Source organism: Tyto alba, unplaced genomic scaffold (genome assembly GCF_018691265.1).
Source record: "Tyto alba isolate M040663 unplaced genomic scaffold, T.alba_DEE_v4.0 Super-Scaffold_38, whole genome shotgun sequence".
NCBI classification, from domain to species: domain Eukaryota; kingdom Metazoa; phylum Chordata; class Aves; order Strigiformes; family Tytonidae; genus Tyto; species Tyto alba.
The window spans coordinates 23,962,587-23,983,029 of record NW_024881313.1 but is presented as its reverse complement, the minus strand read 5'-3'; the positions used below and the strand labels follow the sequence as shown (position 1 = coordinate 23,983,029).

Here is a 20,443-nt window from a genome sequence, read left to right as displayed (position 1 = left end):
AAATATAATAGTCATATTCAAATAACCTGGAGAAAAAAAAAAAAATCCTGCAAAGCCAATATTCACTTAACAGGCTAAGGTGCATGGCTCTCCATTCTCAAAATAACCCTTAATGCCATTGGGGAATTTCTGAAGCTTACTCAGAGGGTGGATGGGGGTTATGATTGCACCTAAAGTGCTTGCAGACACCAGAGAGTGTCATAGGACTGGTACTGTGTATGTGTGTGGCTCTAATCTGTCTAAAAATCAGTTTTGACAAACACCTTCAGGATCCAAAGAAATGAGGGCTCTATGAACTATATGGTTTCTGGTGCCCCTGCCAACTCCGAATAAATACACTGTGTGTGTAGCCAAGGTCTTGGAGAATTATTTCCTGAAAACTACTTTAGAACCAGAAGGAATTAATGAAGATGTGCCAGCTATTTCCTTTGCTGGCTTGCATGCCTCAGCCTCACCAATAATAAATAGTAGCAGTTTGTACATGAGTTATGCTGCTACACCTCATGTTTTGCACCCTGCAGAACCCATCTATTCCGTACACAAGCAGGAAAGCAGAGAGAGAATATGAGTTTGCTGCCTCTCCTTGGGTATCGACATTCAAGGCTGGCAATAGCTATCAAAGTCAAACTGCATTTTGAGCCTTTGGCTTTAGCCTCTGCTAAAATAGCATTTGTGTATTTTTGAACTATTTACAGAGATTTAAGTCCAGTTCTACTAAAAAGGAGATAATATGGCTACCAACACTGGTTAAACAGATTAATATGATCGACCTGACTTTTATTCTGCTTGAATAAACATATTTATTATTGTTGGAGAACTTTAAAAAAACTTCTAAATCATTGGAGATTTATAAATTATCAATAATGTAAGAGCTAGAGCAACTAATGAGATGTTTTTATACGACTGCAAGCAATAAGAAGGAGATCTTTCAAACTCAGGCCAAAAACATTAATCGCAAGCTGTCTTTAGAAAAATCTTTCTGCAACCTTATTTTATCCTCAGATTTTCTCAGGCTTTCTCTGTGGGAAACCAACCCACTACTGGGTGACTCTTGAGCAGAGCCAGAGAGAGTGGGATCCTGTGTCCTGGAGGGAGCTCTCGCCGGGCGGCTCCAGGTGCTGGACCCCATACAGTTTTTATAGAAACTGGCATTAACTTTGGGGTTTTCCTTCAAGACACAAAATCCCCTCAATTATATCCTTGTTGCCGAGGCAACATGCTCCAGCTCTGCCTGTCCCCTCCAGGACCCAACATCTACCCGAGGAGCTTCTAGACAGAAAATCATCAAAACCCTGACTCAACCGCACAAGGTTTTATGCTGTGCAAGCAGCCAAGAGGCTGAGGATATTTCAGAGGTTTTTTTATGCAGTAACTGGAGGGCCATCAAACTGAAGCATGTTATGACTACTTTTCCCTGTTTAAAATCCTAAAAGTCAGCCTGAATCTTGTATACTCTCTGTCTTGTCTCCGGAAAACGCCTCAGATTTGGGGTTGAAAGTGAATACGCTCTGGGCTGACGTGTTGGGAGCTGCTACCCTGCGCAGAGCTTTGTCAGTACAAAATAAAAAGGAAACGTTTCTGCTGGTATTATTAACATGTCAGTAGCACTGATAGATTCCAACTGAGATCAAGCCCTCTTGTATTACCCATGTGCCAAAAGCGGAGTAGGAAGCAGAGAAAGGGGAGGAAGCGTTATTATTCCCGTGTTACAGCTGCAGAAGAGAGGCACGGGAATTGTGAAATCCTCGAGGTCACACAAAACTGTGTGCAGCTCAAGTGGAGACTGGAATCAGCCCCTTGCAGCTGCCTCTTACATCCCCTCAGCCCACATGTGTCTCCCCACTTTGCTGGGTGGGTTCACATTTTTGGCTATTTAGGGAAGCTCAAGAGTTGGGGCTGGTAGAGTAAGTGGCAGGGGACGGGTCACAGGCAGATGCCATATGAATTGCAGTGTCTCTCCCTGACCAGAAAAGATGGACTTGAGCAAAAATTCCTCGTGGTTTGAACCATTCTGCAGATAATTATTTAAAATTATGGATTGACTTCTATATCTGTAATACTGAGGAATATTGTTGGTAAAAATACCTGACTTTATACTTTCCAGTGGAGCTAGATGAAAGAACAGGAATAAATAGTGTGAAACTAAGTAACACAGTGTGTGGTGTTTAATTTTGCACAGGTGGCTGAAGAAAAATTGCAATTTTAATTATTGTTTTTATCAACTGTTCAACATTTATCCTTAACTTTTCAAAGCAGTGATTTCTGCAATGTGACCTGCAACTATTAATGTTAAATCCAAACAAATCCACATTTTTTCAAATGTAGAGCACACATCAGCCATCTGAGATACTACATTAAATGGAACTGAACCATTCCCTGGCCAGTAAAGGCACTGAAGATGTGAATTTACTTAAGGAATATTAAATATGGATTTTAAAACACCGTTAAAAGAAACATTGCTATGAAAAGAATAATATATATAAAAAACAGTAAAATCACCAATTTTTATTATATTGATACATTACACATAATTACAAAAATCAGCCTCTGTTGGGATGTTTCAACTTGTTTGTCCAGAAACATGGGCTTATGTACATGTTTAAGGCTTGAGTGTCTGGCTTTATATTCCTTGGAGTTAAACAAAAATGAGCAGCAGGGGAGGAATGCTGGAGACTGGAGCAACCCACATAGCTTGACCCCACGGAGGGCAGAGAACTGAAGAAACCAGGTGCATCATAAGAGGCATGAGTGAGGTCTCCTGTGGGGCACACACATCCCACCTGGGTCCTATGAGCATGAAACGGAGAACGGCTCACACATGTGAATGAAGCTTAATAACAGAGGCCTGTTCTTGAGCCACCAACTCTATCCCAAACCAAACTGCAGATCCTCTCCTGCTAACCACATTCCCCACTGACTAACACGGCATTGCACGCCATTGTCATTCCCAGGAAAAGCACCTGGCCACTCTCTGGAGCGCTTTTGCCCTTGTGGCTGGTCACAGAGCCCCAACAGAGCTTGAGTGAAGGGGTGCTCACGGAAAATAAAGCTCCTGCAAACACCATGGTCCTCCTCCCCATGTCTGCTGCACACAGCAGCTAAAGCACAGCAGAGGCCCTATGGAAGGTGCTTTGTTGTACATGGCCCAGGGGATGGAAATCTAAAAAATGCAACAAAAAATGGAGATGGAACAGAGCAGTGAGAAAAAATAAATATCCTGAGCACCACTCAGGAGCTTGTTTTTCTGACTCTTTGCAGGGAGTTCACATGGAAATAGAAAGAACTGAGATCTAGTCCTTGGTTGGAGATCTTGTTACATTTTTGTTTATTAATCCTTAGAACAAAACACATCAAGAAGTTGCAGAACAGGACTGGGTCCTCAACCCTCCTAGATGACGCAACAGGTACAGGTTGGGGGTTTTTTGGTCTGTGGTTTGTCTGGGGCTTTTGTTGCCACTAAACCCAGTGCTTCTTCCACAGTTTGAGGGTGTCACTAGGGATGCCACCCCACAGGGCGCCCTGCTTCTTAGCAGAAAATGGGGACAGCACTGCCTGCTGCAGCTCCCAAAGAGGCACCTGCCCCCTCCCCATGTTTGCTAGCCCAGCTCCCTGCCTCCAGAATGGCCTTGGTCCCTCCCCCACACACATGACAGCAGTGTGTAAGGCCAGGTTCAAGGCGCATCTTCATGGTTAACCTCTTCCTGCAGCCGAAGCTCCCTGGCCACTTCCCCTTGCCATGCCATAACCCAGGATCTGGGTTCCATTGCTGAGAGGAGCTAGTAGCCAGATGACAAAATATTATGTGTCGTAGCACATGAGTCTGCTCTACAACCCAGCCCGTTCCCTCAGTCACTCTTTTCTAAACACAAATGTCATACAACCATTCCTGTTCTGTGGAAGGCAAGAACTGGACCTTCACACAAGGTTGTCTCCCACATGTGTACAGAGTCTGGTGCAGTTCTTTTTGGCTTTCTCATCAGGTGAAGTCTGGTTCACCTTTCTGCAGCATTCAGCGGCCTGCAGACAGCAGACCAGCTCCCTTAATGAATACATCTCCTGGATGTAAATGGTGAGGAAATATCTGAGTTACCCTGAGTGCTATGCCGGAGCAACAGTCTATAATTTTGTCTCAGTTTAGTCTTGCTGGAAACCAGGGTTTGGTTAATGGTCTTATCTGTCAGGCTTCAGGATGTCCTCTTGACAACCTCCCCATTTCACCCTCTTGCTGTTGTTGCCCTCTTTGCGCCCCACAGTCCTTGCCCCTGTGGTTTGACAGTATTACTGGCCACAGCACCACCAGCAAAGCTGCTTTAAGGATGGTCACGCATGATGTTGGTGTGTTTGCTTCCTGCATGCATGTTTCCATTTCAGCACACCCTCTTACCAATTCCTCCAAACCAAATATCCATAAGGAAGAGAAATAAGCACACATTTTATCTTTTAGGTGCTCCTTCGCTGCTGTTGAGAAACATTCCAAAGCTCATTTCTCCACAGCTCTTTGTATGCAAAAAGGCCTGTAGTTTGGTGGCAACTTCAAAGCCTATCTTTGATTTCTAGTAGACCAACATAATTATCCCCCAACTTAGATGTAATAAGCCTGGTATGATGACCCTGTTGCTCACAAGGATGGAGCACTAAACCCGCTTTGCTCTAAGCCAGGGGCTATTCTAGGCATTAGTCCTGCAAAATGGCCAAAGGGGACAGTTCTTCTTCCTTCCTTAGGATTATATTTAACAAAATTCCATGTTGAGAGATTTAACTTCACCCCTATTTTATTTCACCCCAGTGCTTTGGGGGCTGCCAGACTGAGCAGGACGAGCCCCTTCAATGGCTGTGGCTCTGCCAGCTCTGGCTGCCCACAGAAACAGAGCAAAACCCTGGTGGCACCATTTCAGCCACCTTGGTTAAGCAATTTCATCCTCATCTACGTGTGCCTTGGGACTTTGCTCAGTGCTGACCCAGCTGCTGCCATGGATGGCAACAGGTCTCTGCAACTGCTCTGCCTGCAAGTGTGGCTATTTTGCGGTGTAGATAACACCTCATTTTGCATAATCCTAACCAATTTCTCACCTACCTGACTTTTCAGGCCCTTTGACATACACGGCCATAGTTATTTAGCCACCCAGCATGTCATAGAGCAGACTGTACCAGGGACGTGAGGAAATTCTTTGAATTTCAAACATATATGTTTACTGTGAAGGAATCCGCAGCTGGAGGGGGGAGCTGTGAGAATGCAATGCCAAAGAAATGTTTGCTTATATTTAAAAAATAGCCAGAGCACTAAGCAAGGGACAAAAAACATTTTGCTGGGAGTGTAAACCAGAAACTAGGACTGTATTTAGAAGCCTAGGTGGGATTCTACCAAACTGAATTTGGATTGCCCCTGCTCCTGGCCGGGGAAGGGGCAGCAGGCAGAGCAGCGCTGCAGCCTGCCCCAGCGGTGCCAGCTGGGCTCTGCGCGGCGGCCGCCCACCGCAGGAGGTGGAACTGGGCTGGCACTGGGGAGCTCCATCGCTTGCAGCCTCGGAAGCGAATTCTCCTCTCTGCCTGACAGCATGGTTGATTTTTTCCTGGCTCCTCCAGTGAGACAGATTAGGCCCCAGAGCACCACTTTTAGGCTCTTTCTGCACAATATCCCTTGGAAAGGTGCCTCGCTGCCACTTCGTGGCATGCCAGCCTGCCCTACCTGCTGTCTGAGGCTGGGCACATGGGCATGGCCTGAGAGAGGGGCGTTGAAAAGACTGGAAAGGAGCTTCTTGCAGCTTCAGCCCAGCAGGTGCCCAAACTTCCCCAGCGCCCCAGGTCCCCACCCTGCTGCAGGACGCATGGGAGCCCCAACGCTCCGATCAGTCGGCGCTGAACCGTCCTCCGGGGAGCCGGCTGCGGGCTGCAGTACGTGGCCAGCAGCTATTGACTTATTTTTCCGTGCATGGCCGGGTAAGTAACCTTAATTAAAAACATGAAGCCCACAGTTTGTATCACATTCGCGATGTTAAACAAGCTCTGGAAATAGAAACCCTGTTTTCATTTAAGCTTTTCAACTGTGATCTAAGTAATAAAATATGGAGGGGGCGGGTGTGTGTGAGATTTACATGTGATGATTTGGGAGATCTTGCTGCTTTAGAGGCTTGTAAGGCGCCGCAGTGCCAACTGCTCCTGCCGCTGCCTCGCCGCGCTTGGCAGCGCCTGCCCCGCACAGACTTTTGTTTTTTTCCAGAGCCGCTTTCCAAATGCTGATTTCTGCCCTCGGCTCTTGTTGCTGTGATTTATTCTGGGTGGGGGGTGTGGGATCCGCCAGGCCTTCAGCAACCTGTTGCCCTGGCTGCCTGTGGGCAGGCGGGCAGCTCACACCCCCCCCACCCCCCCCCCCCCGCCCTTGCTCCTGGGACCACGAATGTCCTTGGGGACAGCCACGTGCCCTGCAAGTGCAGACAATGATTCCCCAAGCCCAACCCTAAGCAGCACCATCATCAGAAGACACGGGGGAGGATTAGCTTTACCTTCCCTGTTCCTCCTGAGCCACCACGCAGAGAATGGACATCCATCCTACCGGGGCGGGCAGGCAGGAAGGGAGGCTCTTCCGAGGGTACCTGCTCTTGTACCTCGACAGTGCACGGGCTGGCCCTACTCCAGAGGCTGGCTCAGCCTGCAGGGCCCACAGAAACCTGCCATGCCCCACCCGTGCCTCCCCTCGGGAGTGGGGGCCAGAGCTTGCGCCTGCCCTGCCGGAGGGGCTGGGAGAGGGGACTGGGAGGACAACGGGGCAAAAATACGAGGCTGTAAATGGTTGAGATCATTTTCACTTTTCACTGGGGTGAGCAGGAGCCCTCGGGAGCTTGTTTTTGATCGAGCCTGTCACTTTCTCAGTCTCCTTTTGCTGTAATATAACAACACTTCCCAGGTCATAAACAGTTCAGCTGGGCATGGCAATGATCGGAGCTGTGTGTTTTGAAGCAAGCCCCTATTAAGCATGTTAGCACAGATTAACAGTGAGGCATTCGTCCCATGGTGTCCCCATATGCCCTCCCCTCCTCCCCCCCCCCCCCCCCCCCCAGCCGTTTTGGAGTGCTCTGGCCGGGGCATGTACTGTGCGGGAGCCTCGAACAGGGCTTTGCCCAAAGGCCCAGGGAGGCGCGGGGTGCAGGGGCTGCACAGAGGTGTTCCCAGCATCATTTCCACCTGTTTCTATCCTTCATTTTCTTACCCGGGGACTGGCAGCAAGTTGTTTGTGGGTTTTTTTGCTACTCTGGGGATAGCGTTTTTTCTCCCCCAACGATGGGGTGTCTTCAGCACATTGCCCATCCCCGACCTCCCTCCTGATTCCCTTCAGCAACTGGAGAAATTTCAATCGGGTCAGTGACCCCCGACGCCTGGGTGCCGCTCTCCCAGCGACCTCCTTCCCCAGCGCCTGTGGCTGTGTGACGTTGCAGAGAGCGGCCGTGACGTCACGCGCCCGTGACGGAAGGGGTGCAGGGAGGGCGGGTTAGGTCGCACAAAGCAACCCACGACAGGGCAGAAACGGTGCGGCTGATCGCGGGAGGGGGGCGCGGCGGGCGGCGGGGGTGCCCGGGGACAGGAGCTGCCGCCGGGTCCCGCCGCGGAGCACAGCGGCCGCGCCCGCAGCAGGTACCTGCCCCCGCCGCTCCAGCGCCGAGGGCCGCGGAAAACCGCGGAACCGCTCCGCGGTGGCTTGTCTGGCCCGGGAGGACGGGAGAGGACGAGGCCGGGGTGATGGAAAGGGGAGGGGATAACGCCGGTAGCGGCTCTGTAGGCTCCCGGCCCTTTGGGGACATGCTGGCGGGGACAAGGACGGGGAGCCCACGGGGAAGCGAGGTGCCGTGGAAGGCGTGGGGCGCCGGGGGGGCGCGCACGGTGGTTCCGCGCCGCGCACGTTCCGCCGGGCCCGCGGACGCAGACGGGTGCTCCGCGCTCACCCACGGCGGTCAAATAACGTCTGAATTACATCCTTGTAAATATTGACTGTGGCCATCTTCGTTTCTGCACACAGTAACCGAAATGTTAAGACTGGTAGAGCCGGGGCCGGGCCGCGGGGGGGGTGTGGAGTGGCGGGGACGGGGGGGGCCGGGACACATCCGTGGGAGCGGGCCAGGGCCGCCCGCAGACCTCGCCGGCGAGCGAGCATCGTCTCTCCGCCCGAGCGCCGAGGATGCTAAAGGGAGCGGGGCTGCCTCCCGGCTTGGACTGCGGTCTAATTCATGATCCTTGTAAGGGGGGAGGGGGACGGGACACACGACGTACAAGAGGAAACGGAGAAGGGTGGGGGGAGACGTTTTCGGTTCCCGCTTCATGGAACGCCGGCGTTAATGACCGGCGCAGGGCTGCGGCTGCCAGCACGGCCGTCGCCGCGCCGGTTGCGCCCCGCGCCACCGACGGGGATCTCTCCCGTGGGCAGCGTGACCCCAGCCGGTGTCCTCAGCCGCCTTCCCCGGCAGGCCCCCCCCCCCGGGCACACCGGGACTGCCCAGCCGTGCGCTGCCGGCCCCGCGGCTGCCCCTCGCCGGGCTCTTGCCGCCCCTCCGCGCACCGCCCCTCGACGCCGCGCTGCCCGGGCGGGGCCCGCGCCCTTGCTGGGACTGCCGGGGTCCCCTCGCCGGCGGTGCCCCCTCCCCGGGGGACGGGGAGCCGCGGTCCCCGGCAGCGTGAGTGGCCGCGCGGCGGCTGTGTTCTCCGGGCGCCGGCTCGCCGCATTTGGTGGTCGTTAAAAACAATTTGTTTCCCTCCCCGTTTGGGGAGGGGGAAGGGGAAAATAATTCCGGGGGAGGAGAGGGGAAGGGAAAGGGGAAAAAAAAGAGAGAGAGAGAGAGGGAGAGAGAGAGAGAGAGAAACAGCAAACCCAACAGAAAACCCGCGCTCCGAACTATTGCGACACGGAGCGAGGAGCGCGGCGGAGGCTGGCGGCGAGGTGCGAGCGGGAGCGGGAGCGGGCCGTGGGAGCGGGCCGGGCCGAGGGGGCCGTGGGAGCGGGCCGGGCCGCGGGAGCGGGCCAGGTGGGGGTGGGGGGCCGTGGGAGCGGGCCGGGCCGTGGGAGGGGCGGGCTGCACCCCCTCCCGTGGGTGGGCAGGCGGCGCCCGGTGCCTCCGCGCTGCCCCCCCGCCGGTCGCGCCGGGCGGGTCTCGGCGGTTCGGCGCGGCTGCCCGGTGACCGCTGCCGCCTCCCCGCAGCGCAGAGCGAGCCCCCGCACCTCGGAGCCGGCGGCCAGCCCGACGGCGGCCCCCAGCCCCCCACCATGAACACCATCGTCTTCAGCAAGCTCAGCGGCCAGGTGCTTTTCGAGGAGGACGCCAAGGAGCGGGAGCGGAGCGGTCGGCCCTACGTGGGGGTGGTGGAGGGGCCGCACCACGCCGAGGTGCTGCTCCCCGACAGCCCGTCCATCAAGGAGAGCCTCAGCCTGCGCAACCGGCGGACGGGGTATGCCGTGCGCTCGTCTCCGCGCCGCGCACCGGCTTCGCGGCGCGGCCCCGCGTGCCGCTCCCGGCCGCCGCGTAGCCGGTTTTGGGGTTGCGAGATGGGGTTCTGGATGGGTCCTCCCCCGCGCCCCTGGGTCCGTACTCTCTGAAGCTCTCATTCCACAGCTACGGTGGGAAATTCCGGTACTAGGTGATGCGGAGGCGTCCGATTGGGCTGGAATGTGCCAGACGGAGCGCTCCTGTCCCGCGGTGTTTGACCTCCCCCTCTCTGCCGCCAAACAAAAACAAACTGGGGAAACCGGGGCTCGTCCGGTTTGGTCGGGCTCTTCTCGTAATTAAAGCCCCCAAAACAGAGGCGCAAGGCGGAAGGTGGGAGACCCGCGGGACGGGAGCCCCGCCGGCGGGGCCGGGGCAGCTGGTCCGCGGCCGGGGCCGGGGCCGGGGCCGGGGCCGGGGCCGGGGCCGGGGCCGGGGCCGGGGCCGGGGCCGGGGCCGGGGCGGGAGGGCTCTGCGCGCACCCCCACACTTGTTCCGCCGGCCCCGCTGGTTCGCAGCGCGCTGAGCAGGCGGCCGGGAAGGAGCTGCATTGTCGGTGCATTCCCTGGGTTGGGATTTAAAACGGACTAGAGCGGTGCCAGGCAAGGGCTGGACAGGATGATGCTAGGATCGGTTTTGTTAAAAAGGCGGCTGAGACTGAGCCGTGTGCGGCTGATTTTCTTTGGTGCTGGAACAGGTGAAACAAGAGGTGATGAGAGGACGTGTTAGCTCCGGCGCGTTGTCAGCCGTAGCTCGAAGGGTTGAACTGGCAAGCGCGGACCAGGCATTTCGGGTCAGCTTTACCAAGTAAAGACTGAGGAGCACAGTCAGGAGGCACCGAAACCCAGAAATCCCGAGGAGCTGTTTTTACTGCCGAATTTCCACCTTAACGATTGCATCAGCTCGTACTTCTAGCGGCGGTGCTGGTTGGTAGGACGCAGGTTATGTTTCATCGAAATGCTACTATCAGCCGATCGCGGCGGAGCGGGGTTGCCGAGGGAGCCCGGGACGAGGGAGCCTCCGCTCGGCCTGGAACGGTACGGCCCGGCTCGGCTTAGGTCGGCTCGGCTTAGGTTGGCCCGGCCCGGCCCGGCCCGGCCCGGCTCGGCGCGGCCCCGTGGCGCCCCCTGCCGCCGCCACCGGGAGCCTCTCGCCTCCGCGCTGCCGCCCGGCGCGCCGCCGGCCCCGGCCCGCCTCTGGGTTTTCCTTGCTATTCCCCCGTTTTTCTTCGCTCGCTTTTTATTTTCGGCCGTTTTTTACAAAGAAACCTTTTTTTTTTTTTTTTTTTTTTTTTTTTTTTTATTAATAACGGCACCTCCGTTTCATTCCCCCCGTTTTAACCTTTCTATCCCCGGCTGGCGTGGGGCTTTGGGGGCTGCTTCACGTCGCTGCCGGCGGCGTTGAGGAGCGGCACCGCCGGCTCCCGCAGGAGCGCTCCTCGCCGCCGGCTCCGCGCAGGGAAATGACCCGGGAGGAGCTTCGATGCCGCGGGTATCCCTGAATGTAACTGACAGATATATTCGCGCGGGGGCTCAGGCTCGGTTGGCCCCGGCGGCAGCCCGCGCCGCAGCCCGGTTCTCCCGGCTGCGCCGCGCTGGGGTGCGCGGCCGGGACCGTGCGAGGCGGGCGCTGGCCCCTCCGGGAAGCCCCTCTGTAAACAGACCGAACGGCCACACACGCTTGACAGATGCCGAGCACCGACAGCACCGGGGCACTCAAACCACGCACCGGCGGAGCCCTGGCCCCGCTGAAACCCCCGCGGTGGAGCCGTCCGGGCCCGCGGCATCATCGCGGCCAGCGCCCCGTCCTCTCTGGGTGCGCTCCCCCAGAGCCTCCACCGGGCTTCTCCTGCGCGGCCGGCCCGGGGCGGGGGCTGCGGCCGTGGCAAGTCCCCCAGCACGCCGCGAGGACGGGGCTCGGGCAGGGCGCACCCCGATGCTGGGGCTGCCCCCCGAGCAGGGTCCCCCCCCTCGAGCAGGGCGCGCATCCCTGCGCGCCTCCCGCAGCGGCGGCCGCGCAGGGAACCCGGGGGGAAACGGGACCGGGGAGGGGGGGCACCGGGCAGGTGCCCGCCGCCCCGCCCGCGGCCCTCAGCGCCCCTTCTCCGCGGCAGGGCGCGGCAGAGCGGCGGGAAGGTGCGGCACAAGCGGCAGGCGCTGCAGGACATGGCGCGGCCGCTCAAGCAGTGGCTCTACAAGCACCGCGACAACCCCTACCCCACCAAGACCGAGAAGATTCTGCTGGCACTCGGCTCCCAGATGACGCTGGTGCAGGTAAGGGAACCCCCGACCCTCACCACCGGCGGCTGCCTTGGGGCGTTTCATAGACGGGAGGGACAGGGATGGCATCAGCCAAAGCCCCCCTGGGAGCTGAGCAAGAGGCAGCGCTGGGTACCAGGGGAGGCACTGGAGCAGCCAGCAAGGCCAGGGCTCCTGTGCTCAGCCTTCCCTCCACCCTCCCCAGGGCCCCCCCTCCGGCAGGTCTGTATCCCCCAAACAGGAATTCCCACATCTGGGCTGTCCTGGCTGGGGAAGCGCTAAATGCAGGCTGCAAAAAGTGTGCGCTTTCCCTCCTAGGAAAAGATGCCCTCATCCTTTAATCTTACTCATAAATGTGGTGGGAAAATTTTTGTTTAGTCTTTAAAAATCTTCAGGTAAAAAGGAAAAATCAATAATGGGAGATTTTGGCACAGAATAGGAATTGCTGAGGACGTTGTAGGGAGCTACTCTTTTCCCTTTTGAAAATGGACTACAATAGAAACAGTTATATTGTTCTGATAATAATCACCTGTTGCACAGACCTCAGTGTTAGCATACACACTGTGTGCAGTGGCTCAGCATGCAGTGACTGTGCTTCACAGCCTTGTGGGAATTAGCATTATAGTGTAATTAGACATGGGGAATAATTGTTTTCCTCTCAGGTAAAACTTCCCTGAAATGACTGGCAGTTGCGTTGCCAGTAAGAGATATAAAGTTGGCTGCAAATGTTTATAAATCTTACTTCTTTGTTCTCTTTGCCATCTGGCACTCTATTGAAATATGTGGTTAAATGCTATCGGTTGCTGAGTGATGCTATCTCAGGTCTGGATGCTGCAAAGATTTATGTATCATGGATAATCTAATTTCCTAACTGCAAGCTACTGCTAGGTGAATAAAATGAAACACATGTTTTTGCAGGATTGGGTCCTCAGCTCTCTGCCTAACACGTTATGTGTCACTTTGCAAAGGACATGAAGATATCAAAATAACATGAAGTGTTAGAAAAAGAAGGTGGTATTTCAGCATTATTATTTTGAGTGTGCTATGAGCTTCCATTCTAGTAACGGCAAAATGCGGAACTTTTACACTTTAGTACCTCACTGTGAAAGTATTGAACTAGAAAAAAACACTATAGCTTTAACCAAAATATTAATGTCTCAGAAAATGCCAGTTATAAATGGAAGATATAGTTAAAACAACTTCTCGAGCTTTTAAAAAATATATGTGAAAGGTTTGCTCAGACTTTTAAAAATACGATTACATAAACACTATCTACTTAATGCCACAGTGCAATAGGAGTAGTTTATTGGATTACGGCTTTTAGAATATTCCTGTATTTTTACATGAGATTTAAAACATACATCCAGAATACATGTTGGGAGACTTTGACATTAATGACATCTCGAGGAGTTCTGTTCTTTTATAAATGCCTCAGAATGAACAGAGAGGGAAGAAAAAAATGGTGGATTTTTGCCGTATTTCTCTCGTGGCAGCTTTGATAAATTCTGATGGGGATATGCTGTGTTAGCCTCTATAAAAGCATCAAGTGAGCCATGGCCACTACTCCACAGAATTTTGTGATCTACATAAGGTGTAGAATAAAATTTAAAAGAATCACGGAGGGCTACATTTATCTCTGTTAGACCCCCATGACTCTAGTGGATTTTTGCTGAAGCTGGATTTGACCAGCCTTCTTTCTATGAACTGTAAAGAGCTGTGCAAACCAGCACATCTATCTTCATTTACAGAAGCACAACATCAAAAAGAAACCCCAGATGTTTCTTCCATCATTTGGGTGCAATGCTCTTTTAATTCAGGAATACAATAGCATCTGTACAAGAGGTAAATACGTATGTCTGGAACCAGCAGTAATTCCTGAGCCTGGAAGAAGAAACAACACACACCCCACATCTACTTTTTGGATGCTCAGAAAGAACGGGACTGTAATCCAGATGAAAATTCTTGTTCTCTGAGAGTGAGAGAGAAAGTGCCAGGCTGTGATCTCAGCCACGTTGGGTACATCTGACATAGTTTCCACGGAGGCTGTGCGCTTTCAGCTGGGTGGTATAACTGAGAGCAAGCTTGGGACTGGGCTTCGGTATCTGTTGGAAAGATTTGATTCTGTCCCAGGAGGGGCACTTTGCAAAAGCATCAGCCAGGGTCTCCTGTGACTGCTTTTCTAATCCAGTAACACCAGACATCACTGGAGAACCAGGAATCAGCATATGATGTTTTCTCCGGGTTACACACCTGCACATTTGCCGACCTGTCTCGTATTTCCCACTCTTCTTCCATTTCTTGGTGCTGTCCTGTGGAGTTTACTCTAGGTGGGAACGTACCTTTATCCCCACAGCTTTCCACTCCTGTGGCGGCTGGTGTCTGCTGACAGCTATTACCTCTTCCCAGCACCCCTCGTGTGCTGGCACCTTGTCATTGGAAGCCCTAGGGAAGGCAGAAGATACTGTTGAAAACACCTTTGAGTTTCTGCCAAAATGCCGTTTAGGGAATGAATGGTTGGGGTTTTTTTTCTTTTTCACCTGACTGCTGACCTTGGAAAAGGTCTTTAGCAGCTGCCTGGAAGATGATGTTGCTCACAGTAAGATTGATAATATAGCTGTAACTCTTCTCCATGTGCTTTTTTTTTATCTAATCAACCTTATTCCAGTATGTACCAACTATCCAAAGGAGCTTTTGCAGAACTGTGGCATAGATAAAACTGATCCTTCTGTGAGACAAGGAGGTGAACATCTGTTCATGTTTTCTACAGTATCTGCATGTCAAATCTTTCACAACTTTATTTTCATTAGTTTCGCTGTCACATAGTTGACTGATTTTAAATTAATTTATTCTACCTCACTAATACTTTGGCTGAACCCCCTGTTCCTGGGTGCAGTGGGAAAGCAAGGGGGCTGTTCCAGGTGCCTGTCTGACAGCACTGCAGGAGGAAATCCTACCTCCTCTTTCAAGGAGGTAGGATTTCGCAGGAATCATAAATCATCTTATTTCTTAATAAGTAGTAGCAAAACTTGGGGCAAGTTCTGGGCTGACTTATTCCTAATCAGGCCAACAAGGTCTTCAGGAGTCCTCAAGGCAAATGTTATTGCAGCTTTCAGTCCAGAAGTCCAAAGTTTTCTGCTTCCCCAACTGCCAAAGCAGAAAACCAAAAAAGCAATATAGTTTGAAAAGGCATTTTATGTTATACTCCAATTAGATTCCAATTCAGAATCCAATAATTTGTCCTATTAATATGCTACATTTTCATTTGTATTATTACCACAGTGCTTGATTTATTTTATTTTAAATTTTGGTTTAGATGTTCTTGTGAAATAAAAAAGAAAAATGGCTGTATATTCCTTCCAGAAAGAAATATGAATGGCCATATTGTTGAAGAGAAGTTTTTTGCAGTACTAGGATTCATATATTGGACATGTGCTGCTATGGATTTAGTAGTATTCAGATTCATAAAGGCATATCTGGATTACTGGAGGAGGAGAATCACTTGATTTCTGTTCCCTTTCTGAAACTTTGGCCACTCTTAAGCAGTGAAGCAGAACCAATTACAATAAAATTGAAGAGACTCTTCAGAAGTGAAGCCAGAGGGTTAATATTTCATGATGCTGATATAAGTACTTGATGCTCTTTGGAATGACTGAACTGCTGTAAAATATGAAAGCTGGAAAGCACATCTATTATCGTTCTCCTTGGGTTTTGCCTTTTTACTTCTTGAAGAACTACATGGTTGTTACTTTACAAGCATAGTGAGTTTCATCATGCATTTTTTTCTTTGGGAAGTTTCTAAGACAAAGATTTTTCCACTGGGTTGTATGTAAATCATTGTTTTGGGGGTTTTAATCATTTTTGGAGGTCACAGTGGTGTAACTTGGGACCATGGTAAAGGATGGATGGCTTTTGGCAGCTTTGGTTGTTTCTTTTTGTAATAGCTTGAGTAAGTGTGGTGCAAACAGGCACTTGTAGTGAGTGGGACCTACAGCAGTACGCATGCAACTTTTTAAAGACCACATGGATACACAAGGTAACATTTGGGGCTGGTTGAAATTAGTGATAAAACTGTACCTTGGTTTTAAAGGAGCCAGGGACAGCCTGTGATCAGTCAGGCGGTGGCTGGAGCTCAGGGTGAGCCTGCTGTCTGGTACAACTCGGGACCGTGCAGCCTCTTCCAGTCCACACACCTGGAGGTTGCCCAAGACTGAAGAGCAGGAGAGATGTTGAGTCTTCTGACGTCTTAGAGATCAGGATTTTCCAGCAATATACACCAGTGCCCAAGAGCAAGAAAACACCCAGAGATACCACACCATAGATCTAGCCTAAAGTCTCTTAAGTGAATTTGCGTATCTTTCCTTCAGCTTTAATAGGCCATGTTGTAGTTGCATTTGGGATAAGAGTTTCTGGAGTGAGTTTGCTGCTTTGTTCTTTAGCAGAAAGTTTCTCTTGTAAATGCTGACTTCAGGTTCTTTCATAATGATCAAATACTACTATTTCCTCCTCTCATAGCAGAAGATTTAAAATATGACTCATCTTTTCATATTGATATGCAGAAAGCAAAGCATTGGCATGGGAAGAATGAGCCCAAAATAAACTGAGAGTACCATGCAAAAATCATTCCTGCTAAATTTAATTGCTTTTATGTATGAGTCACTCTAATACTGCCCCATCTTTCTTTTCTGTACATGGCACTTCACTGATGAAATATTTCAGTATCTAATGAACTGGAGCCTAATGAAATCTTTCTCGTGAGAGGTTGGAAAGCTGTCAGTTTTGTAAGATTCTGCAGTAACTGCTATAATATTCAGTGGAGCCGTGGACTGATCCATCTCTATCATTGCATACTTGATTTCAGAGTTTTACTAAATCATGCAGCAGCCAGGTGACTTGACTGCTGCTTCTGCTGAGCAGTCTGGAGTGAATCTGTTAACAGCATTAGATGTGGATGTAGATTAGTGGATGGATTCCAGCCCACCCTTTCTGGTTTACTATAATGATTGCTGTGTTAATATGATTAATACAAACAAGTAGCCTTAGAAGAGAATGAAAATTACTTACTCTTCTCTGCCAGCTACAGTTTTGGTGTTCTAACTTGTCATAGTAAACTACATGGCGTGTAAAGTTATGTTTGGCATCTGAGCTCTGATCCAGGGCTCACTGTATTTTGGTGGAACCCTGTCTCGTTTAAATGTGATTTTAAGTAAAATCAAAGTGACAGGTGACACTACTAAGTTCTGGGTGGGACTCTGAAGTTTTGTTTTTCCTTGAAGCAGATAGTGTTTATTTTTCTCATAATCACCCTAGAAAAGATTAGCAATCCAGAATAATTAGCCAAATACTTCTGTGCAGTTTATACAACGTTAGCTACTATAGACAGATGACAAAACTAGGGCCAAAATCCAACACCGAGGTCTACAGTTTGGCTCCCTAGTAGGTGGAGTATCATGTATTGATAAAACATGTGTTAACTTGCTTTTCAGGTTTACATAAATTAAATGGTATGATCATTCCCAGCTCAGAACATGACTGCAGTAGTCTCCGACTTCCTCTGTATGTACTTTCACAACACAAAGATGTGAGTGGGGCTGTAGACTGCTGACATTCTTTACATTCTCCTTTGCAAGTAATGCTACTCTGCCTCCCTCTTGCAGAGGTCAGGTCAGAATACACTTATTCCTGCAAGGAGTAAATAGCATTCTTAAGACCTGATTTATCATTAAACAAATATTGTTAGAGTATAGGTAGCTTGCCTCTGCTCTTGCTCGTAGTAAGGTTATGGTAAGGTCACTCTGTCATTATCAGTATTTCCTATTTTATGTATTTTAACTCACAGTAGAATCAAGGCCAGTATTTTCTCAGGTATGCTTTCATGCAAAGTCACTGCAAGTACACACATCCCATTTGGTGGTTTGATTAGCACTGCTGGCACAGAAGACTATACCATGCCCTCTTGCTCCTTTGGTGCCTAAAGCACTGTGAAATACTTGTGTTTGAGCATGACTTTGTGGTGACCCTGTATGCTAGAAGGGTACTAACATGTATTCATTTTGCAATGCCAAACTAGAAAAATGCTCTGCAGCTGAGAAGGAAGACAAGCCAGTCTCTTGTTTAGTAGTTACCTTGTGAGGAGTCTGCATCTTCACTGGTTTTTAGGGTTTCCACAACAGAAAGAGTTCATAAAAGCTGCTGCTCTGTAGGGCAAATGGTTGATTCCTGCAATGACTCAAAGTACATTGTATTCTGTGTAAGACTTTCCAGATACCCACTACCTGCCAGACTTGGAGTACTGATAAAGCATGAGGGAGAATTTGGGCTTTTATATAGCCAAATTCAGAATGTTTTTTTCTGTTCAACAGCCGTATTGTAGCCTACATAAACGTCAAAGGCAAATTACTGAACATTAGCTGTTAGTTTTAATTTAGGATGTTAGTAAAATATTGAAAGTTCATATTGAAAGTATCTTTAAAATAAAAAAAAAAAAAAAGAAAGGTTAGTATAAAATGAGTATTTTGGGACACCTTAATTAACACCTTGTTAATAATGAGGGTTTGCTAACACTTATGAGGGGTGGGAAGCCTGAACCTGCCTTCTTGTCTGAGGTTCCTTCTCTGCTCAGTGGTAGTTGCGTGGACTCTTGTTCATCTTTCCCTTGCTTGCCATTTTCTTAGGGCTTACATAAAACTCATGAAAATTCTATGCGTTAGATTTGTTTGTTTGCATCATCTTCAAGGGAAACTAATACATTAATTTGTATGCAGGTATCAAACTGGTTTGCCAATGCAAGACGACGCCTGAAGAATACTGTCAGGCAACCAGATCTTAGCTGGGCTTTACGAATAAAACTGTACAACAAATATGTTCAAGGAAATGCTGAACGACTCAGCGTAAGCAGTGATGACTCATGCTCTGAAGGTTTGTTGACGTTCTTTTTACCAATTTTAAACCGTTTAAAATCTATTTAGAAAGAATCAGATACCCAAAGTTAGCTCTGATTTCTCACAAAATGCTCTCAGTGGATCCACCCTTACTTTTTGTGAATTAGGTGTCATTTTTGGCTCCCAGCTACTGTGCAGCCTTGCAGAGCAGGACTGTGTAGGTTAATCGGGTTGACAGTCTGGTTGCATGTTATTTGCCTGTTTTCTGTAGCATTGTTACTAGAAATATAATTGTTAGTTCATTAGATTTTACAATCATATTCCTTTAATCTGCATTAAAGGAAAAAATTTATTACATTTGTTGGTTTAGGGAAATGAGAAATCTTTTGACTGTTACTTTTCTTGATGGAAGGGCTATAGCATTATCACATCATTAACAAAAGAATCTGATTAACAAGGCAGTCTGATTAACTTCAGTGGGGCTTATTATATTAATTACTGTTATTTGGCTTATGCACTTTACCAGCAGATGTGTTCCTTAAAAGGTGCACTGAAATTCGCTTTCTTATCCAAATTAACAAATGCAGGATTTTTTAAATAGCACCCTGTATTTTTTAATAGAACATTTGTATTACTTATGTCTGTGGGTGCTTTTCTTAGTGTGACATGGAGATACATTGACAGGAACAAATGCTACAGAACATTGTTAGAAATCTGTATGTGAATTTTTAGAATAATATATCTCAATTTGTACTCAGTTCCAATTATCTTTGTTCCAATTTCGATTTGTACTCACATTTCTTTGGTATGCGCTTCCTTTTAAAAGATTGGTTGCAGGACAGTTAAAAGAGTACAGTTTAAGGAAATACACTTAAATATGCTGAAGTATTCAGAACAACTAAATTTCATGTTATGATAGTAAGAATTCAGCTTATTCACACAGATTTTTAAATGTTTATCATTGATTTAGGACATTTCTCAGTTTTTTTTCTACCTGTCTTGTGTTGCTCATGAACAAAGTAGACTCAGAGACTGTTTTCTACAGTTAATTAATTTGAAATAGCTGGAACATCTGAGAACCCTGGGAACTACTGTGAGCAATGTGTGAACAGAAGAAGATGAAAAACATTGTCTACTGCTGAAGTCTAAAATTATTGTCTTGTTTTAGTTATATTTATACCAATTTAAAACATGTGGCGAAAGCCTCTTGTTAAGTATCAGGTATTCAATGTATCTTTGTTCTTTTGCTTTCAGATGGAGAAAATCCTCCGAGAAACCATATGAATGAAGGGGGATATAACAAACCAGTTCATCACACTGTGATTAAAACTGAAAGTTCAGTAATAAAAACAGGAGTGAGACCAGAAACAAGTGCCAATGAGGATTACGTGTCACCCCCCAAATACAAAAGCAGCTTATTGAATCGTTACCTAAATGACTCATTGAGACATGTCATGGCTACTAACGCAGCTATGATGGAAAAAACAAGGCAAAGGAATCACTCTGGTTCATTTAGTTCCAATGAATTTGAGGAAGAATTGGTGTCTCCATCATCATCAGAAACAGAAGGCAATTTTGTCTACCGGACAGGTAAGGGATTCTTTCCGCATCATTTCTAATACAGCTAGCTTTGGTGGATGTTGTTACCTGGAATGAGTGTCACCCAATTGTACTTTTTATGAGAGTGAATAACTCCTGGCCATCCTCTCATATGAGAGTGAATAACTCATGTCCACCCTCTCATTCACCAGAGAAGTTCTACATGCAGCATTGAAGTTAAATGCTGTTACTGACTGCTAATGAGGATGGTTTGCGATTTGAATGGAGCTGTGGGATTGATTTT

General features: G+C 49.2%; 1 protein-coding gene across 3 annotated transcripts in view; it reads left to right on the top strand.

The window, feature by feature from the left end:
- Positions 1-8,852: 8,852 nt before the first annotated feature.
- MKX (mohawk homeobox) overlaps positions 8,853-20,443 on the top strand; it is a 46,231-nt gene continuing 34,640 nt past the window's right edge. For 2 of the 3 annotated variants that reach the window (XM_042802269.1, XM_042802271.1), the window contains exons 1-4: positions 9,142-9,429; positions 11,578-11,737; positions 18,484-18,637; positions 19,855-20,190. In XM_042802269.1, the coding sequence (XP_042658203.1) occupies positions 9,248-9,429; positions 11,578-11,737; positions 18,484-18,637; positions 19,855-20,190 (832 nt within the window). In that variant the 5' untranslated portion in view covers positions 9,142-9,247. Of the gene's footprint in view, positions 8,924-9,141; positions 9,430-11,577; positions 11,738-18,483; positions 18,638-19,854; positions 20,191-20,443 lie in introns of those variants that run through there. The other variant, XM_042802270.1, reaches the window with a different exon arrangement.